At 50.2% G+C, this 18,499-nt stretch overlaps 1 protein-coding gene across 1 annotated transcript; it reads right to left on the minus strand.

Annotated features, from left to right (window-relative positions):
- Window positions 1-16,892: 16,892 nt before the first annotated feature.
- Window positions 16,893-17,932, minus strand: RPRML (reprimo like). The gene has a single exon (XM_072781386.1). It carries the CDS (start codon window positions 17,677-17,679, stop codon window positions 17,314-17,316), a length of 366 nt encoding a protein of 121 aa, XP_072637487.1. The 5' UTR covers window positions 17,680-17,932; the 3' UTR covers window positions 16,893-17,313.
- Between the last annotated feature and the right edge of the window lie 567 nt (window positions 17,933-18,499).

Raw genomic sequence — 18,499 nt, forward strand, 5'->3', positions numbered from 1 at the left:
CAGAACAGGGGCTGTGTCTCCACCATCATACTAGGCACATTCTGGGGCCAGAGGCTCTAACTTCTCTGTTAGATTGAGGGGCCAGATGCTACCTCTCCTCACATCAGAACAGGACCTGCACAATCAAGGATCATCTTCATGCCCCTTGCAAACTCATCAGCAAGACAAGAAAATATGTTCTGGACTCCAACCCTGTAGAGATGGATAGTGGAGGGAGGAGGGGGAAGAGCAGTTAGCACGAGGGTCCATCTTACCCTGCAGGGAAAAACTGATAACAGCCCCTAAGATTAGTCCCAGACCAGTTATGTTATTCAGCAACTCGTACAATATTCTAATTCGGGTCCTGTCTCCTCCTGTGCAGCAACATAAACAGAAATCTTGTCCCCACATAAGGCCAGAATTCTGCATTATAAGCTTTCCTATTTTCCTTGTTTCGCTACTGTTGTATAATGATGAATCCTTTATTGGGAAGCTTGTCAAATCTGAGTAGACACTGAGGGGGCGTGTGTATACTGTCTCATGGCTCCCGTTGGATGGCAGCCTTGGAGTAACCTGCCTAGCCGATAGTACCAGAGAGACAGGATGCCACCGTCCTGCTCTATTCAACATGTTGCAGTGTCATTGTATCCCCTTGCCCCCATCCCTACACTGAAGCCTTTTTTTGAAAGATTGTATTTATTTATTTATTTATTTGAGGGTGTGAGAGACAGCACAAAGGGGAGGGGCAGAAGGAGAGGGAGAAGCAGACTCCCCAATGAGCAGGGACCGCCCCCCACCCCCTGCCAACACAGGGCTTGATCCCAGGCCCCTGAGATCATGACCTGAGCAGAAGGCAGATGCTTAGCTGACTGAAACACCCAGGTGCCCCTACAAGCTATACAATGAGCAGATGTAGAGGAAGGATGCTACCGTAGATGGGGTCTTAAAGGCGATGCATTCCCAAAAGAGTCAGGGAAAGTCACTGATTCTGGAAGGACAGATAACCTGAGGAAAGGCAATTGTGAGTGACGTGAGTGAGGCTGCATTGGAAAGCCGACTTGCAAGGAACTATGGAGAGCAGAGAGCAAAGATGAGAAGGAGTAGGGCAGAGAGGACATTAAGGACTGGTTGGTTTGGTGGGAGAGGAGGGATTTGACAGAAGCCCTTGAATGCAAGTGGAGTCTGTATTTGGTAGAAAAAGCAATGGGGAGACAAGGGCAGATCTTGGATAGGAAAGAGACATGCTAAAAATAGTGCTAATGATCCCATCATCTCCATGTGGGAGGATGAACGCTCAGGGGAAATGGAGGCGAGGCGTGAAGCCAGGGTTCTGCACCGCGGATCAGTGTGCATGGTGACAATTATGGAAACTGGATGGAGTTGAGGTCTGTGTGAGCAACTCTTCAACTTGTAGACAGACAGGCTCTCTCTCTTGGAGGAAGGTGCTAGGAGCTCTGGCTCTGTTCCCCATCCAGGCACCAGAGGCCCCAGGAATCTGGGCTGCTGCTTTGGAGATCAGTTGCCACCAAATGTCACTGGATCTGGGCCACCCCATTCAACCCACAGAGTGCAGGTCTCCTTGTCCTCAGCTGTCAGGACTTTCTTTCCATTAGCAGTGACTGGCCAGGAAGCCTCAGGGAAGAGAGAAATGGGAAGCAGGCTGCCAAGAAGCTTTGGCCCAGGTGAACCAACTTGGAGGGCAAGGGAGAGAGGTAAAGAGCCTTCAGCCTCACCATTTTGCAAGCCTCCATATCACACACCAAATAAGGAGGAAGATGGGACACATTTGCACAATAACTCAAGGCAGAGTCTCCATGGCAACAATTACCCAAAAATCCACTCCTGACAGTTGCAAGAGCAGGAGCTAGCAAAGAAGACTCTGGGGGTGGGAGACATGCGTGGGGACTCAGAGGATGGCTTCCTTTTATTCTTAAGCTGAAGGAAGTGCTGACGGCAGGAACCAAGGCGTCTCAGAGACTGACTAAGCCAAGAACCATCGGGAGTAGAAGCTGGAAGGGGCCTTCAAGTTGAGCTAGTCTGAGGTCTGGCTATGAAACCCTCCAGAAGGATGTGCTAGCTGGTGGGGTAAGGACTGGGTCATAAGGGCATTGCCCTTCCCCCCACCAACTTCTGGTGGAAGGAAGTTCTCCCTGCCTCCAGACATCTTGGGATGGAGATGACGGATGGACCCAACTTCCTAGGAAGTCAGAGGCTCTGGGGGAGATTGAATTTGCCTGAATCCTGAGTCCAATCCTTAAAAATCTCACACATGACATGGGTTGGGAGAACTGAGCTTTAGCCACTCTGCCCCCTGACTCCTTGGCTTCCCCCACAGCGAAATGCACAGCCTGCCTTGAAGAGCTATTACAAGGCCGAGTGAGTAGTGGGAGATGGGAAATGCTTCACTGAAGTCAAGTCCAGCCCAGAGATAAGAGATGTCTATAGGGTCATGCAGGGTAACCTGACAAAATGCACTACACCCAAGGCTCCCTCCTCAGGCAGAGATGTGTCCTAAGACAAGTGAGTCAGTGTCAAGAAGGCAAGGAGGAACGTAGAGTGCAGCCAGAGAGGGGCACCAGAAAATGTGAAGGTGAAGGTAGAGTGAGGCTTAGCAGAAGCATCAGCTGCTTCCTACCAGCAGACAGATGGAGAGACTGACTGATCAAGTGAACTCAGAGGCAGGTAGCAAAGCATGCAAGCTCCAATTTCTAACGTTTCAATTTTTTTCCAATTTTAATTTTTTAAAGCAGATGTTTGGATCAAGGGGAAAAGTATACTGCTTTCTTTTTAGAAAAACCTAAATCCACCACCCCCAGCCCCACCCCCCTTCTACCTTTCTTTCTCTTTGTTGGATAGTGCTCCAGACCTTGGCTATTTTTCAATCTCTGGAGCTCAGGCTGCATTAAAAACTCTGAAGAAAGGAGATGTTTTTTATCTTTCCTTTGGGAACTAAGAAAAGCGGCAATTTGACTATCTTTAGAACAAAGAAAAAGGCTCTGTTGGGTCTCATGGCATTTGGAAGTAAAACTTTGTCACCACCTCCCATGGATGGCAGCCCCCTTCCACTGAGTTACGGGGAGAAGGGATTAAGCTAGAGCATTTCTTGAGCACTTTTCCTGTTCCAGGCTCTCTTCTGTGCCATCCTACTCTCCACCCCCAAATTTTTCCCTTCTCTTTTACTCTCCCTAATGATGGAAAGTCCTCTCCCATCCCTGGAGGTCCTCAAGAGCCATTCTTCTCACTTCTCAACTGAGCAGGGAAGAGATATACAAGAGAGAAGCCATAGGAGAAATGTTGGCTGTGTCCTCAGGCAGGGCCTCCCAGGCTGGAATTCAGAGTGATCGCCATGGTCCAGGCTTCAGAAAAGTCCAGAAGCTCAGCCAGACCAGGACACTCAAAAGAAGTTAGTCTCAGGACTAACCAAATTCAGTGATAAGCCACTAGAGGGATGCCTGGGTAGCTCAATCAGTTAGGCATCTGCCTTTGGCTCATGTCATGATCCTGGTCCTGGGATTGAGCCCTGTGTTTGGTTCCCTGCTCAGTGGGAGTCTGTTTCTCCCTTTGCCATTTTCCCTGCTTGTGCTTTCTGGCTCGCTGTCTCTCTTTGTTAAATAAATAAATAAATAAATAAATAAATAAATAAATAAATAGCATTTAAAAAAATGATGAGCCACTAGAATGCTGCTTACTAAACTCAGGATGGGAGGGATGAAGGCTACCTGTTCAGTCACTAGGCTACTCATGCTCACTATTCTGGGGATGCATTTCTGGGAGTCTGGAGACCCAGGAAGCCAATATAGAAATTGGAAGGTCACTTGAAGAACAGAAACCATAGCAAGGAGGTAGTAGTCTTGAGGGGTTCAATATGCAGCCACCTCCTCAGGGACCAGAAAGCTCGGTCTTCCATTCATTCATTACTTCATTCATTCAACAGACATTTGAGGGTACCTACTATGCAGACACTTGCTAGGTACTGCAGACACAGTAGTAGGAGGAAAAAAGGCAGTGGATGGAGGAGGTGTGGAACTCTGTGAGAAACCATGTTCAGAGAATGGAAAGACAAACCGTGGATTGGGAAAAAAATATTTGCCAATCTCAAATCTGCCAAAGGAGTGTAACAGAAATGAATAATGAACTCTCAAAACTCCACAATGAGAAAGCAACCCCACTTTAAAAATGAGCTAAAGACACTTCACCAAAGAAGATGCACAGATGGTAAATAAGCACCTGAAAAGATGTTCAACATCATCATTCGTTAGAAAACACAAATTTAACACACAAGAAGATTCTATTACACACATAGAAAGGCACCACACAAATGAAATAGACACACACACACACACACACACAACTGACAAAACCAAGTGCTGAGCAACTAGAACACTCATACATTGCTGATGGGAATGTAAACTGTAAAAGCCTCTGTGGAAAACAGTTTGGCAGGTTTTTAGAGAGTTAAGCATATACTCTCTGTATGATTCAGCGATGCTCCTCCTAGGTATTTTCTGAAGAGAAATGAAAACCTTTGTTCACACATACACATCAAAACTGTACATGAATATTTATGTTGGCTTTATTCATAATCACCAAAAACTGATTCAGCCCGAATGTCCCTCAACTGAAAATAGATAAAAATAAAAATTTGACTTAAAAAAGAACCCCATGATGCATCCATATGATGGACTACTGCACAGCAATAAAAATGAATGAACTATGGACGCTTGTAGCAACATGGATGTATCGGGCTAAGTGGAAGAAGCCAGACTGAAAAGGCTGCATAGCCTATGATTCCATTTATTTGACATCCTTGAGAAGAAAAACCATACGGACAAAGAACAACTCAGTGCTTGTCAAGGGCTGAGGGAAGGAAGGGGGGTTTGACTCCAAAGTGGCAGTATGAAGAATTTGTTTGGTAGAATCGTATCTTGATTATGTTGGTGGTTACACAACCCTAAGCCTTTGTCAAGATTCTTTAGTTCCATATACAAAAAAAAAAAAAAAAAGAGGAAAGAAAAAGAAAGAAAAGTGAATCGTTTTGCATGTACATTTAAAGATAAAAATACATTTTATAACGACTACTTTGGAGAGAGGCTTTTTTGTTTGTTTAAGGTGGAAAGAAAATCCTAAACAAAACTTGGTAGATTGAAGTCTTTGTCAAGAATGAAGGCTGAGATACTGATTAATTTCAGATTGTTTGGTCAAGAAAGCTGTTAAAAACTGAAGGTAGAAAAAAAAACTGAAGGTAATCACTTAAGAAGAACAGAAATAAAATGCATAACTTCTGAATCAGTAGAAGATAGGAAGGGGGGGGAGAAGCAATTTATTTATTTATTTACTTTTTTTTTTTTTCTGAAAGAAGCAATTTAAAAAGTGGTGAAAACAAAACATCAAATAAGGTGGTAAGAGGAAATCCAACTATATTAGTTATCACAATAAATGAAAATAGACGAAACACACCAGGAAAAAGATTATATTTTAAAAATCTGGTTATGTGTTATGTGCCTAACATTTATTGACAGGGAAAACTTGCAAAGAAAAGGTTAAAGAAAAATTACACAAGGAAAATCTTAACCAAAATAAAGCTGGTATAGAAATATTAATATCCAACAAAATGTGTGGCTTTTATTTAATACCTGCTGTATGCAAAGCCCTGTCCTAGGCCTGTGGGGCGATATGGGAGAAACAAACGTGACACCCATCCCAGGGAACTATAGCTTGGGTGGTGTCCACATGACTCTACATTACTCTATATGGTCAACAAATACTTTTCAGTAACTCTGTGCAAACCCAGCAAGACATATTTCTGAAAAAGAGACAAGGGTGGGAAGCATACTTAGAATTCCAATTATAAAAATCACGTACTGATCAATGTAGCAGTTGGTTTCCAAAGACACCTGCCAATGAACCATGCCTCCCAGTATTCATGGCCTTATGTAGTCTCTCCTCCCACAATGCATCTGGACTGACTCTATGACTCATTTTAATAAATAGGATGTGGCAGAGAGAAGAATATGCCAATTCTGAGCCAAAGCCTTAGGAAAGCCTGGCACCTGTGCTTCTCTGCACTCTGGGGACCAAACCTGCCGTGTCGTAAGTACAGCTATCCTGCTATAGAAACCAGGTAGATGGGACGCCTGGGTGACTCAGGGGTTGAGCCCCTGCCTTCGGTTCAGGTCGTGATTCTGGGGTCCTGGGATCAAGTCCTGCATTGGGCTCCCTGCGTGGAGCCTGCTTCTCTCTCTTCCTGTGTCTCTATGTCTCATGAATAAATAAATAAAATCTTGAAAGAAAGAAAGAGAGAGAGAGAGAGAGAGAGAGAGAGAGAGAAAGAAAGAAAGAAAGAAAGAAAGAAAAGAAAGAAAGAGAGAGAGAAAGAGAGAAAGAAAGAAACAAGGTAGAGAAGGAGATGCCCTGAAAATGAGGGAAAGAGAGGTCCAGTCCTCCCCGGCTGAACACTGCCTTCCAGCTGTCCTTGCCAGGACACCAGACAACCTCCAGGTGGCTGCAGTTCCTGCTCACAGATCTGTCCAGCTGGCCTATAGTCGCCCAGTCAACCCACAGGACCAGGAGAGATAATAAAGCTATTCCAAGGTGGCTGGGTGGCTCTGTTGTCGTTAGGCGTATGCCTTAGGCTCAGGTCATGATCCTCCCTGCTCAGTGGGGAGCCGGCTCCTCCCTCTCCCTCTGCCCCTCCCCCCAGATTGTTCTCTCTCTCTCTCTCTCAAATAAATACATAAAATCTTTTTAAAAAATAGTTTCAAAGCATAAAGTTTTGAAGGTAGTTTGTTATACAGCTATAGATATCCAAAACAATCACTACTGAGGCATGCCAGACACTGTTTGCTAAACATTTTCATAAATAACATTATTTAACCCTTTCAATAAATACTTAGAGATATGTACCATTAACCTCCCCCATTTTACAAATGGAGAACGGAGGCTCGGAAGGAATGTCTTACAACTAAGCAGGAGCATGAGCAGCGCTTGAATCAAGGGCCCTTCTTGCTATGGACTCCACACTCCCAACCATCGCATTATGTGGCCACGTGGGGAAGTCGAAGGCTGAAAAACACAAGCCATTTGGGAGTGAATCACAGTGTTTGCATCTCCCCTAGGGTGGTGAGCTCCTTTTAAGCTTACCCCTCATTGTCTTTTTCATCCTGGACTACTGAGGAGTGAAGAGGGTGCTGGAAAGATGATCAATAAGTAGGCGGATGGTATAAATTGGAGATTTTATTATGATTTTGACACATTTCATAAAAAGCACTAATCATCCTCAGCGTTCAGTTGTCATTTGAGAAAATGTAAATGCTGCATCTGCCCACGGTCTGTTTTTTCTTCCAGACAAAAGAACACATGTTCCTGACCAGTGAATGTGCTTTGTTCCTCACCTTTAGTCACCAGTAGAGAAGCCTGAGCTGTGGGACAGGTGGGGAGTGGCTGCATGTTTACAGGCCCTCCTCTCCCACATAGCCCAGGCAGGCTTCCGGGACACATCAGGTGTTAGAGATCATCTTAGTCCCCGCCTCAGGTTCACAGATGAGAAAACAAAGGTCCACAGGGGAGGTGTGGCTTCATCAAAATCATACTGAGAGCTGTGTCAGAGTCAGGCTAGGACCACTTCTCTAGATTCCTTCTCCAGTGCTGTCTGAACCCCAAGACCCTTTGGAGTCTCCTCTCCGGCTGCAAGCAGGACCTAGACTCCTGATGGGGATGACCTGAGTCTAAAAGTGTGTGACAGTGCTGAGAACAGCCAGGTCTTTTTGGGAACGGGACACGGTCCAGGACCTCAGCAGCCGGATGTTCAGCACCACAGACAGCTCAGCGGGCCTATTACTCAGGAGGCTTTTGGCCCTGCAAGGCAGGGTCAGGGGAGAAAAAGGGAAAAATATGGGAATGATTTTAGAGATGAGGCAGGCCACCACCACCCCCACTTGGTACGGGAGGAAACCCAGGAACGGATAAATGACTGGTCTAAGGTCACATGGCAAGTGAGTTCAGCACTAGGGAGGAAGCCCAATAGTCCATCTCCTCATGCCTCCTCTGAGCCCACAGATACCTGGTCCCCATGACTTATGATGCAGCCAGTGCTTGAACCAAGGTCTCCAAAATCTAAATCTCTTGCCTTTGGTGATGGCAAAGAAAGAAAAGGGGGGGGGGGAAAGAGAGGAGAAAAAGAAACTGAAAGAGCACCCGGCCCTGATGGGAAGGTCTGTGATTTGCCCTCTAACTTTAAGTTCTTGACAGGAGCTTCCTACTTCTCCAAAGTGGTTTGGCCTTTTAGAAATAATTTAGTTACCATGGCAACCTCATCCCAGGTGTCATCTCCATGGCAATTCATTGGGGTTTTTCACCCGCCTGATAAGTACACATGCGGCTGCACATATGTATATTGCAGCAAAATTAATATACAATCACATTTTTAGAAGCAGAGTATCTCATTATCCAAGTCTGCAGTTGAGAACATAACAATGTAGGTTCCTTGGGACTCCTGGGTGGCTCAGCAGCTGAGCGTCTGCCTTTGGCTCAGGGCCTGATCCCAGAGTCCCAGGATGGAGTGCCACACTGGCTCCCTGCAGGGAGCCTGCTTCTCCCTCTGCTATGTCTCTGCCTCTCTCTCTGTGTGTCTCTCATGAATAAATAAATAAAATCTTAAAAAAACAAAACAAAACAGGGCAGGTTCCAGGGTGGACAGGGTCCATGGCATCAAGGACCCAGAGCAGTCTTTGGGGCCGTTTGGCCTTCTTACTGCCACGGCAAGGCTTTCCTGATCTTTATAGATCAGTGCATCCTCCGCTCACCACGGGGCATAAATAATTTCTCTTCTTCCATAGCCCCCACCCCCTCCAATGTCCCTTCCATGACAAAACCTTGGAGTTGCCCCTGATGGCAAGGAGTGGTGGGACTGGGAGGAGGCTGATCCTTCTGACCTCAACTCTCTGCAGAATGCCTGAATGCCGTCTTCTGCTTCCTTGCACCCGAGTTGGGGGCACCCTTGGCACTGTTCCTACTTTCTGTGACTTTGTATGCCTGACCTGTGGGCGGTGGGCACCCTTTTCGGCACGACCTAACTGCCATCTATTTTGTAGGAAATCTTCATCACTTCTAGTCTACTGAGGGCACCCTTTCTATTTCCCAGCAATGCCATGGACCTTCTTTACCATCAGTCCTGATGTTTTACACTGATGCACAGCTGGCTGGAGTATTTTTTCTACCATCCTAACCTAACCCTCTCTTTCTCTGTCACCTCATAGTCTGTCTAGTGATGGTGCCAGGTTGTTTCTCTCACCCTCCGCATCTTCACCACCAGTAGTAGTACATTTCATGATGGAGGAGTCACTGTCACATCTGCAACAGAGAAAAGTGAGAAATGCTCACAAAAATATTCCTCCCACATCCCAAACAATGAAACAGAAAAAAAAAATCAAGGCATGGTTTCATTTCAAAATCTCAATTAAAATTATGAAATGTACCAGGTATTTACCCTCCAAATATCTTTTGAATTCAGATAGACTTGAATTTGAACTCTGATTCTACCAGTGATTTGCTGTGATCTTAGATGAGTGACCTAAGCAATTTGAGCCTTGCCTTCTTGAGCAAAGATGACAACAATATTTGCCTTGCAGGGATGATTAGAGATGAGTTATAGAAAAATCAGAAAGGATTATGAGATAAAATAGGAAAAATGCTTCACACCATTCCTGGCTTGTGCAAGATCTTCTCTAAATGGCAAGTATGCTTATTAGCACCTAAAGAGGGACTCATTCCCACGAAATCTTATTTGCATCTTACTGAAGTGAATACCCTCCTCCTCATGTTTGATTTGATTACATATTTTTGGTCCCTATGATGAGTAGGGCCCCTTTGAAAAAGGGGTTGTGTCCTTAACAAAGGTTTGTGATATTTCTAAGCTGAATAAAGCATCGGGCTGGGTGCTGTAGAAAGTACACACACAGGGAAGATAGTTCTGGTCCTCAGGGACAAACACAGTGAAGGAGAGAGACACCAACGACAGGAACCATAACTTGAGGCAGAGCAAGGCACGTGCCATGCACCTTGGCAGTGTGCCTGATAGTTCAGAGTGTGAGCTCAGAAACCAGTCCACCTAGGTTTGGATCCCAGCTCTACTTACTTGCTGTACAACCTCAGATGAGTTTCTTAACCTGGCTGGACCTCAGTTTCCCCAAGAGTAAAATAAGGATGTTAGTAGAAGCCACCTCTTAGGAGAGTTAATATATGAATAGAGCCTAACACATATGAGGGCTTAATAAACATTAGGTGTTGTTGTGTAGAAGTACAAAGCTATGGGTTAGAAGTGATTGCAATTCTGTTTCATGGATGAGATTGCACTTGAGCTTGACCTTGGAGAATGAGTAGTTATCAAGAGACAAAGGAGGAGGAGAAAAAGCATTTGAGGGAAGCAGAGCAGCAGAAGCCAAGGCATGGAGTGTGAACTCTGCAGTATTTTCAGAGTGGAGCTTGGGGGCTGTGGGGGTAATCAGCTGCCGAGCTTATCTGAGAACTGAATCGTGTTACCCCCAGCACACTGGGGATACGTGAGGTCCTGAGCCGGCACACTGACTCTCGACCACATTGTTCTCCAGATACAGCTCCTCCGCTCCCCCTCCTTGAGTTAATGGCCTCCTTACACGTCATGTGGCGTGATTGCAAAGTATTGTGCAGGACAATTCTTTTACCCTTTGAAGTTAACATGTTTTTCTCTGTTTCCCAAAGTTAATCATTCCTATAGCTAATCTGCTAGCTCTCTTAATAAAAGCTGGTTGAGATAAAGCCCCGGGGTCTGAGTCTGGGTGTTCTCAGTCCCCCTGCCCCCAAGATTGAAATTCAATGAGACTCCGAGTCTTTGTATAGTTGCCTTAAACTATCCTGGCTCCGTGGCAGGGCTGGATCATCAGAGCAGAGAGAGAAGTGCCGGGAAAGGGGCTGGTGCAGAGGTTTAAAGCAGACTCTACAAGGTCAACTGGCATCATCATGACACCACAACCAGTTATCCAACACCTACTGTGGGCAGAGCCCTGTGCCAAGCTCAGCCATCATTATCACATGGAGTCTTCTCAACTAACACAGGAATCGGGCTTTATGATCCCCATTCGTCAGATGAGTAGACTGTGGCTCAGAGCACTTAATTGACTTGCTGCTGCACACGCAGCTGCTTCTGTAAAGTCTGAACTCATTCTATTCCCTTCTCCTCTTCCCAGACACCGGTGCCCCTACACAGATGGTCACAAGGGTCTTGAGGACACAGGTGGCAAGCCGGCACTACATAAGCCTGAAATGCCAGAGGCATCTCTCTAGTGATCAGCACCACCTGACAGTACTGAACAGGGAAGGGTCTTCTAATTCTGAAGCCTGCTTCCACCCACAGAGATTCTGCTGTAATTGGTCTGGGGTGCAACGTGGATGGCAGGACTTTTAAAGCTCAGCCAGGTAATTCTCATGAGCCGCCAAGTTTGGAAATCATGGGTCCAAGGGGAGGCCTTGCGCTGAAATCATTGCTACTGATGCCTGGCCCTTGTGTGGCTACCCCAGACCTGCTCCGGTACCTCAGGACTGCGCCTCTCTTGCAGCAGGGAGCTGGGCCATGGTGGAAGCCTCCGTGGCTGGGCCTCCCTCCAGGCCTCCACTGCTCTGGGTCCCTCTTCCTGCCCTAAGTCTTTCCTCTTCCTCTCCCTTCCCAGGTCTCCAGAGGCTTCTTATGGCCCAAAGTTCCCCATCCCCATGAGAGGCCAGTCTGGCTGCCCTCCTGGAAAGGACTCAAGACCCCAAGTTGATTCCATTTGCCTCCTTGATCCCAGCCAGAGCACCACTCTCATGTTCCCCTCTGTGAGGCCCACACACAGCAAAGCAGGGAGATTGGCCGGATTCAGCAGGATGGGGTGATGGTACAGCCCTCCTTCCCTCTCCCTCCCCACACTGAGGATGAAGCTTTGGGAATCAGAGAGAGGGGCAGAGCCCAGGGCCTGGCTTTGAGGAAAAATCACCCTTCTGGGGAGGCCTGGGCCTAGAGTGGTGGGCAGGGGGCAGAGTTCACATGGGGAGGAGGGAAGCCCCCTCAAGGCAGGTAACTGCTTTTTATTTGAAGCCTAACCATAATCACCCTCAGTGTTGCTACGGGAACAGTACCCGAAATAGGAAAGAAACCCCAGGAAGAAGGTAAGGGTCACAGGTAGGGTCCCTGGAGCCCTTGCTGACCTTCACCTTTGGAGCAGAGACCTGTCAGCCAGGCCCAGCTCAGCAGGGAACCAGCAGTCTGTGTGACATGACCATCGGTGATGGAGGCTGGCCTCTGCCCTGCTGGCTGTTTCATCATCAGCGTCCTGGTCCCCTGTCCTGGGCTTTCTGTCCAAGCATTCTGCTGCAGACAGGCCTCACGAGAAACCCACGTTCACAACTAGCCTGCAGGCACCCACCAGAACCCCACACCCTACTGGCTGGTACTGGCTACCTGCCCCCCAATAGTGGAGGCACAGAGGAGGACCCCACTGAGTCTCCGTGTGATTGGTTGTTCCATAATCGAGTTACCGGCATCTTGAAGGCAGAGTTGCCCTCAGCTTAGCAACGTCCTCAGCAGCAGCATCAGGAGAGCTATCTAGGACACACTCGGGGCCTACTGGAACCAGCTGGCATGCTCCTGAGACCCAGGTTTACATGTCACCTGTGCCACAGTTTAGATGCGAGTGTGACCCTGAACCCACTACCTAACCTCTTTGGGCCTCAGATTCATCATCAGTAAAAGGTAAAGTGGGGATAATGCTGATATTTGCCTAAAAGAATTGTTATGGGGATGAATTTAGATAATGTCCTTAAAGTGAGTAGCAGAGCAACCATATAAAAAAAGATAGTCTAGCACTGTTGTAATCTGGTTTGTGGAATACAGCACAAGGAAACATGCAAATAACGATTCAAGTCCTTTTGTGTCCGAAGGTGTGTCTGTGTCAGGAGATGTCCTCTGGCCTGCCCACCTGGGTCAGCCTACGTGTGGATGGCTCCATGTTACGTGTGGGTACCTCCCAGGGCTGCCAGTACCCACTGATGGCTCCTCTAAGACAGTAGGACACACAGAAAGCCAGATGACAATCTTAAAAGAGCTAGTTTTCTGACTTGGTTGGCCTCTTTTTTTTTTTCTCCTAAAAATTTTAGAGTGTTCCCCATGGATTAAACTCTCCTTATCTATGGACTGGAGTTATAGATGCCTGAGTGGAAAGGCATATGGCTGCAAGAGGAAGCAGGTGCTGCTTCTGGATACTCCCTCAACTGCCATCTCAGAGGCCTAGATGCTTACCTGGCCTCGGGGGCTTAGGGATCTGGACATCCCACACACCCCTTGTGACCTGGACTACCAAGAGAAAATCATGAGCTGCACTCAACAGATGCTATTCAGAAATCCTACTAAAGTCCTTTGTATAAAGCGTGTGTGTATGCGTGATTGTGCTCATGCACACATACACCTTTTCCCCGGACTGGAATGCTCTGTGTGGGCCATTTTTGTTTGTACCCACAACCATCACCCTTCACTCTTTGCCTCTAAAACCTCCCTAATGCTCAAGGCTGACTTGGGGTCTGGGGAAGTTGAGGGCGAGGGGCCCGCTGAGCATGGCCGTGTGAAGTGGACTCCAACGGACAAGTGGGAAATTGGGTGGATGTTGTGTTGGAAGCCCTCCCTACTGTCCTCCATTCCAGGGGCTGTCTTCCTAGTAAGGGCACCTGACCCCAGAGACTGCATCCCTGACTCAGAGGGAGGGAAGCAGAGGGAGGACTATCCCTTGTCCTTGATATCAGGGCAACCAGCCCTCCAGCCCCTGAGAAGTAATGTGAGTATCTGGGGCTTCAAGGGCTGCAGGTGGAGCCGGACTCTAGCTCCACCATCCCCTTGCTCACACCAGTCCTGGCACAATACCCGGTCCACAGCGGATTCGCGATAGACACTTCGTGAATGAATGAACCTGGGCAAGTCTCCTCCAAGCATGCACACGGGAGAATGCCTGTCCTTACTCACTAACCTGGTGTGGAGAGCAAGCGGGCCCACGTAGAGTTGAGTCTGAGGTCACACAGGCAGGGTTGAATCCTAGCTCTGCCCATTCTTAGCTCTGTGACATCAGGCCACCTCTTTGAGCCTTAGTTTCTTCATCTGTAAAATGGGAGTAATAACGAAACCCTCCTTACAAGGGTGGGAGCTCAGTCCTTGGCACATTGTCTAATACATTATTAACATGATACATGATGTTTGTCCTGCCTATGAAAGTGCTTTGGAGACTACAAAATGCTTTGTAAATATGAATGACTATTTTTCTGTCCAGGGATCCCATTTCAGAGAACCAAACACATCCGGCTGAGGCAAAAGTTCACGCAATAAACCAAAATAGCAATAATCACAACAATCATCTTTATTATCTATTACATGTCAGGCACTGTGTTGGCTACTTTACACACATCATTTCCTGGGAGCTCTCGGGTCAGTTGCTTCCCGTTTTATAAATGAGGAAACCTAGGCACAGAGAGGTTGAATTACTTCTCCAGAGTCACAGAGCTAGGAAGCATGGCAGCTAAGATTTCAAAGACCAGGATCCCAGGTCATCTTTTGTGATTTGGGGAAGATTTGGGCCCAGCATCCTGGGCAGGGCTTGTAGGAGCTCTCCTTGTCCAAGAGTGGGGGTGGGGAAAGGGCTTTGGAGAAGGAGGGCCCTCCTCCATCCTCCAAGATCCAGGCTCAGGATTCTGATCTAGCCTCACCTTTCCCCGCCCTTTCCCCGCTGCCCCCCACCCCAACAGCACCGGACCTCCAGCGCTCTTATGTAACTGGGCGTTTCTCCCCCACCCCCACACTTTTTTTTTTTTTTTTAAGATTTTACTTATTTATTCATGAGAGACACAGAGAGAGAGGCAGAGACACAAGCAGAGGGAGAAGCAGGCTCCTCTTGAATACAGGGAGCCCGATGTGGGACTGGATCAGGCCCTGGGCTGAAGGCGGTGCTAAACCGCTGAGTCCCCGGGGCTGCCCCACCCCCACACTTTAAATGAGACAGCTCAGCAAACACTGGGGGACATCAGGGCCTGGAAAGAAGGAAGCCTGACTGATCTAGCCTTCCACCCCTTCCCAGGACCCCGCTCAAGCTTGCTGTTGTCCTCAAGGCTTGGGCCTGTCTTTGAGTGGGCCTGCATGTGAGAGCATACACTCATGCACATGCACCCGTGTGTATTTGCACATGCAAGTGTACTATGGAATGGAGTACATGGAATGGAGAGCACGGATATGCATGTTAGCACACGGATATGTCTTCACTAGCCTTTTTTTTCCCCCTTACAGAGAGAATAAGGCTTCCCCATTACGACTTTCCTTTTTCAGCAAATTCAGGAACCTTAACTCTTGAATGCCCTCCTCTTGCCTCAGTCACAGTACCAGATCTGTGTCATTAGAGGAAAGTTCTCACAGTGTTGAGTCTCTGTCAGCCAGAAAGTGTCTGAACCTCTGTTCCTCCAAAAACTTCCACTTGCCAGTCATTTTGGTTTTAGGGGAACCCCTGTGGCTGTCAGAGCTCTGTGCTCAAGGCATTGGGTCAGCCTAGGCCTCAGACACTTGTACTACATGAGGCCGGATACCCAGGCTGTCCAAATCGTTAAAGGCTGCTCTCCCCAGATGGCGCCGGGCTTCACATTGTAGAGAATATTTTGCCCCATGGACACTTCACAAATAGTTTACTGGCCTGACCGTCAAACTGGATGAATTCTCCTGGGTTTGAGATTGAGATGGGGAGGTGGGTGGGAAGGTAACATGTCCCAAGGATGAGGATTCTGACCACCCAGGAGGACTCAGGAGCCAGGAAGATTCCGGATTCTTCATTGTCAGAGATCATCTATGGTTTTGTTGAGAAACTGTCCCCTCTCCTGGTGTGGAACTAGTGCTGAAGACAGGGGATAGTCTTCTCTTCGCTTCCCTTCCCAAAGCCAAGAAAGGCTTCAGCCATCTTCCTTATCATTCACCTTCAGTTCCACTCATGGCCAAAGAGAGGATAGGGAGAAATCCATTAAAGCCCCCTCCCCATCCCCTAATCTTCCAAGTACCAAGGTGCCTAGAGGGGGCAGGGTAGGACTATGGGGTCTATATATAGACTACAAAGCCCAGCTTTCTTTCCTCCTGTCTGCCCCCCTCCCGGTTTCCAGCCCCCCGCCCCCAAACCAGACAGTAGAGCCAACCCACTCCCCTGGGCCAGTAGTGCCTGGTTCTTAGGCATTAACACTGCTTTAAGTTTATTCTGCATCTGCGATAAATGGCGGGGTTCTGGGCAGCGGAAGGCATCTCATAATGGGAGGCTCCAAATTCCCTGAACTCAGCTGCATTTGGAGGCCATTTTCTGCATTTTAAACATTCCCAGGGTCTTTGCACCACAAAGCCCCTCCCAAACTTGCATTCCCCACTTCCTGTGCACCGAAGGCATATCTTCAGCGCCCTACTGCTACTAGTCCACACTCTATATAAAGGTGAGGTCCAGACAAGCCCTTAGATGAGACTTTTGGCCCTGTAATTTAACTAGAATTAGCTCCCCCCACCATTACATTTTGTTCACGGTCCCGATAGATTCATTTTACTGTTCTCCCCTTTTGCACTTAAATCACTGGGACTTTTTTTTTTAATCTCACGTAATAGATTAAAATTTCCCAAAGATTTAAATAATCTCACCAGCGGTTTGGCCACCCTGCAAGGCCAGCCCCGTCCCCTCCGAAGCTGCCGCCTCCTTGGCCTCCTCGGAGTGAGGTCTCGGGAGCCCCGGACCGGCCCCCACGGCTCCGCAGCCAGGCGGCCCCGCGGCCCAGGGGGTACACACGGGCCGCCCACACCTGTCCACACCTGCCCCAGCCGACGCACACCCCAACACAGACACACACCCCGCAGAGGCGCCGGGGGAAGCCGCCGGGGGTCCGACGGCTGCAGGTTTATTACGAGGTTTCTTCTCAAAAGCAAAATCGGGCCGACAAGCTCAGCGCCTCGGGGTCCTCAACTTCCTCTGCCCGCAACTCGTCCCGCATCGCGCCCTCTACAGACACGCAGAACTCCCCGCGCGTGACCTCGGCCCCCGCCCCCGCCCCGCCCCCGCCGAGGCGCGCACAGGACGAGCCGGGTGTGGAAGTCCCTTCCCGCGCCGCCGCCGCGAGTCCCGCGCTGTCCCGGTCCTGGGCGCCCCGAGGCCCGTCGCAGTCCCTGGCGCAGCCGGCCCGGCCCGGCGGCGGCGGCGGCGGCGGCGGCGGCGGCACAGCCCGTGCCGGGCACGAGGGTCCGGGTCTCCCTCGTCGTCTGCCGGCGGCCGGGGGCGGGGGGCCTCAGTACAGCCCCAGGATGGCGGCGCCAACGTCCTTGGAGGGCCGGCGCTCCTGCACCAGAAAGTTGATCATGCTCTCCGACTTGATGAGCAGGTTGCAGCCCAGAAAGAACACGCCGAAGACCACGGTGAGCGACAGCACGCAGAGCACAGCGATCTGCGCCACGCGCGACACCCACAGGCTGCGCTCGTCGGGCGCCAGCCCCGCGGGGACCCCGTCGCTGGCGGCCAGCGGCGCGCCCCCCGGGCAGCAGCCCAGCCACGTGCCCAGCCCGTGGCTGCGGTTCCCCAGGGCGGCCCCGCCGCCGCCGCCGCCCAGGCCGCCGGCCGCCTCCAGGCCGCTGTGGTTCAGGAAGGTCGCGTTCATCGCCGCTCGGCGTCGGCGCCCGGGGTCCCTCGGCGCGCGCGGCCCGGGGCGCACGGCGAGGCCGGCCGGCACCCGCGCTCACGGAGACGCCGGGGCCCGGCGGCGCGCGGGGACAGGGGGCGGCGGGAGGCCGCCCGCGCGCCGGCACGCCTCGGGCCGCCTGCCCCTGGGCACCGGGCGGGAAGCGGGGCCCGGACCAAGGAGCAACAGGCGGCGCGGGAGCTGCAGCGCGAGAGCCGAGCGCTCTCCTCCGCCGCCCGCCGCCGTGCGCGCCCGCCCGCGCCCCTCCCCTAGCAACGGCCCCGCCCCCCGCTCCCCGCTCCCCACGCCGCCTCCCTGCCCCCACCCCGGCCGCGCGGCGCGGGGGAGGCAGGCTCAGCGCCCCCCGGACTGCCGGGGCTGGAAGCGGTGGGAGGTGCGGGCGCGGGTCTCGCCCCCGGGGGCGGCGGCGGGAGGTTCCGGGCGGAAGACCTCCCCGAGGCGCCCGTTCTGGGATGAAGTTCTTCCTGAAGTCGGCCCTGAGTCTCTCCTCCGCTTCTCTGCTCCTAGTAAATCTTGCTCGACATCGGAGGAGTAGCTGTGACCCCGGCCTCGGCCTCCCTAGCCTCTCTCCCTCGTCCACCCGGGCGGTGGCGCTGGGTGCCCAGCGGCCCCGCGCGCCCCTGCCCGCGCCTCGCCGCTGTCCCGGGGCTGCAGGCTGCGGCGGCCCGGCGTGCTCTCTGCCTCCTTCCCACCTCGCCCCCACCCCACCCCACCCCACTTGATTTTTTTTTTATTTAAAAAGAAGTTATTGCGGCCCCCCCCCATTCCTTTTTACAAA

Source organism: Canis lupus, chromosome 16, assembly GCF_048164855.1.
Source record: "Canis lupus baileyi chromosome 16, mCanLup2.hap1, whole genome shotgun sequence".
NCBI classification, from domain to species: domain Eukaryota; kingdom Metazoa; phylum Chordata; class Mammalia; order Carnivora; family Canidae; genus Canis; species Canis lupus.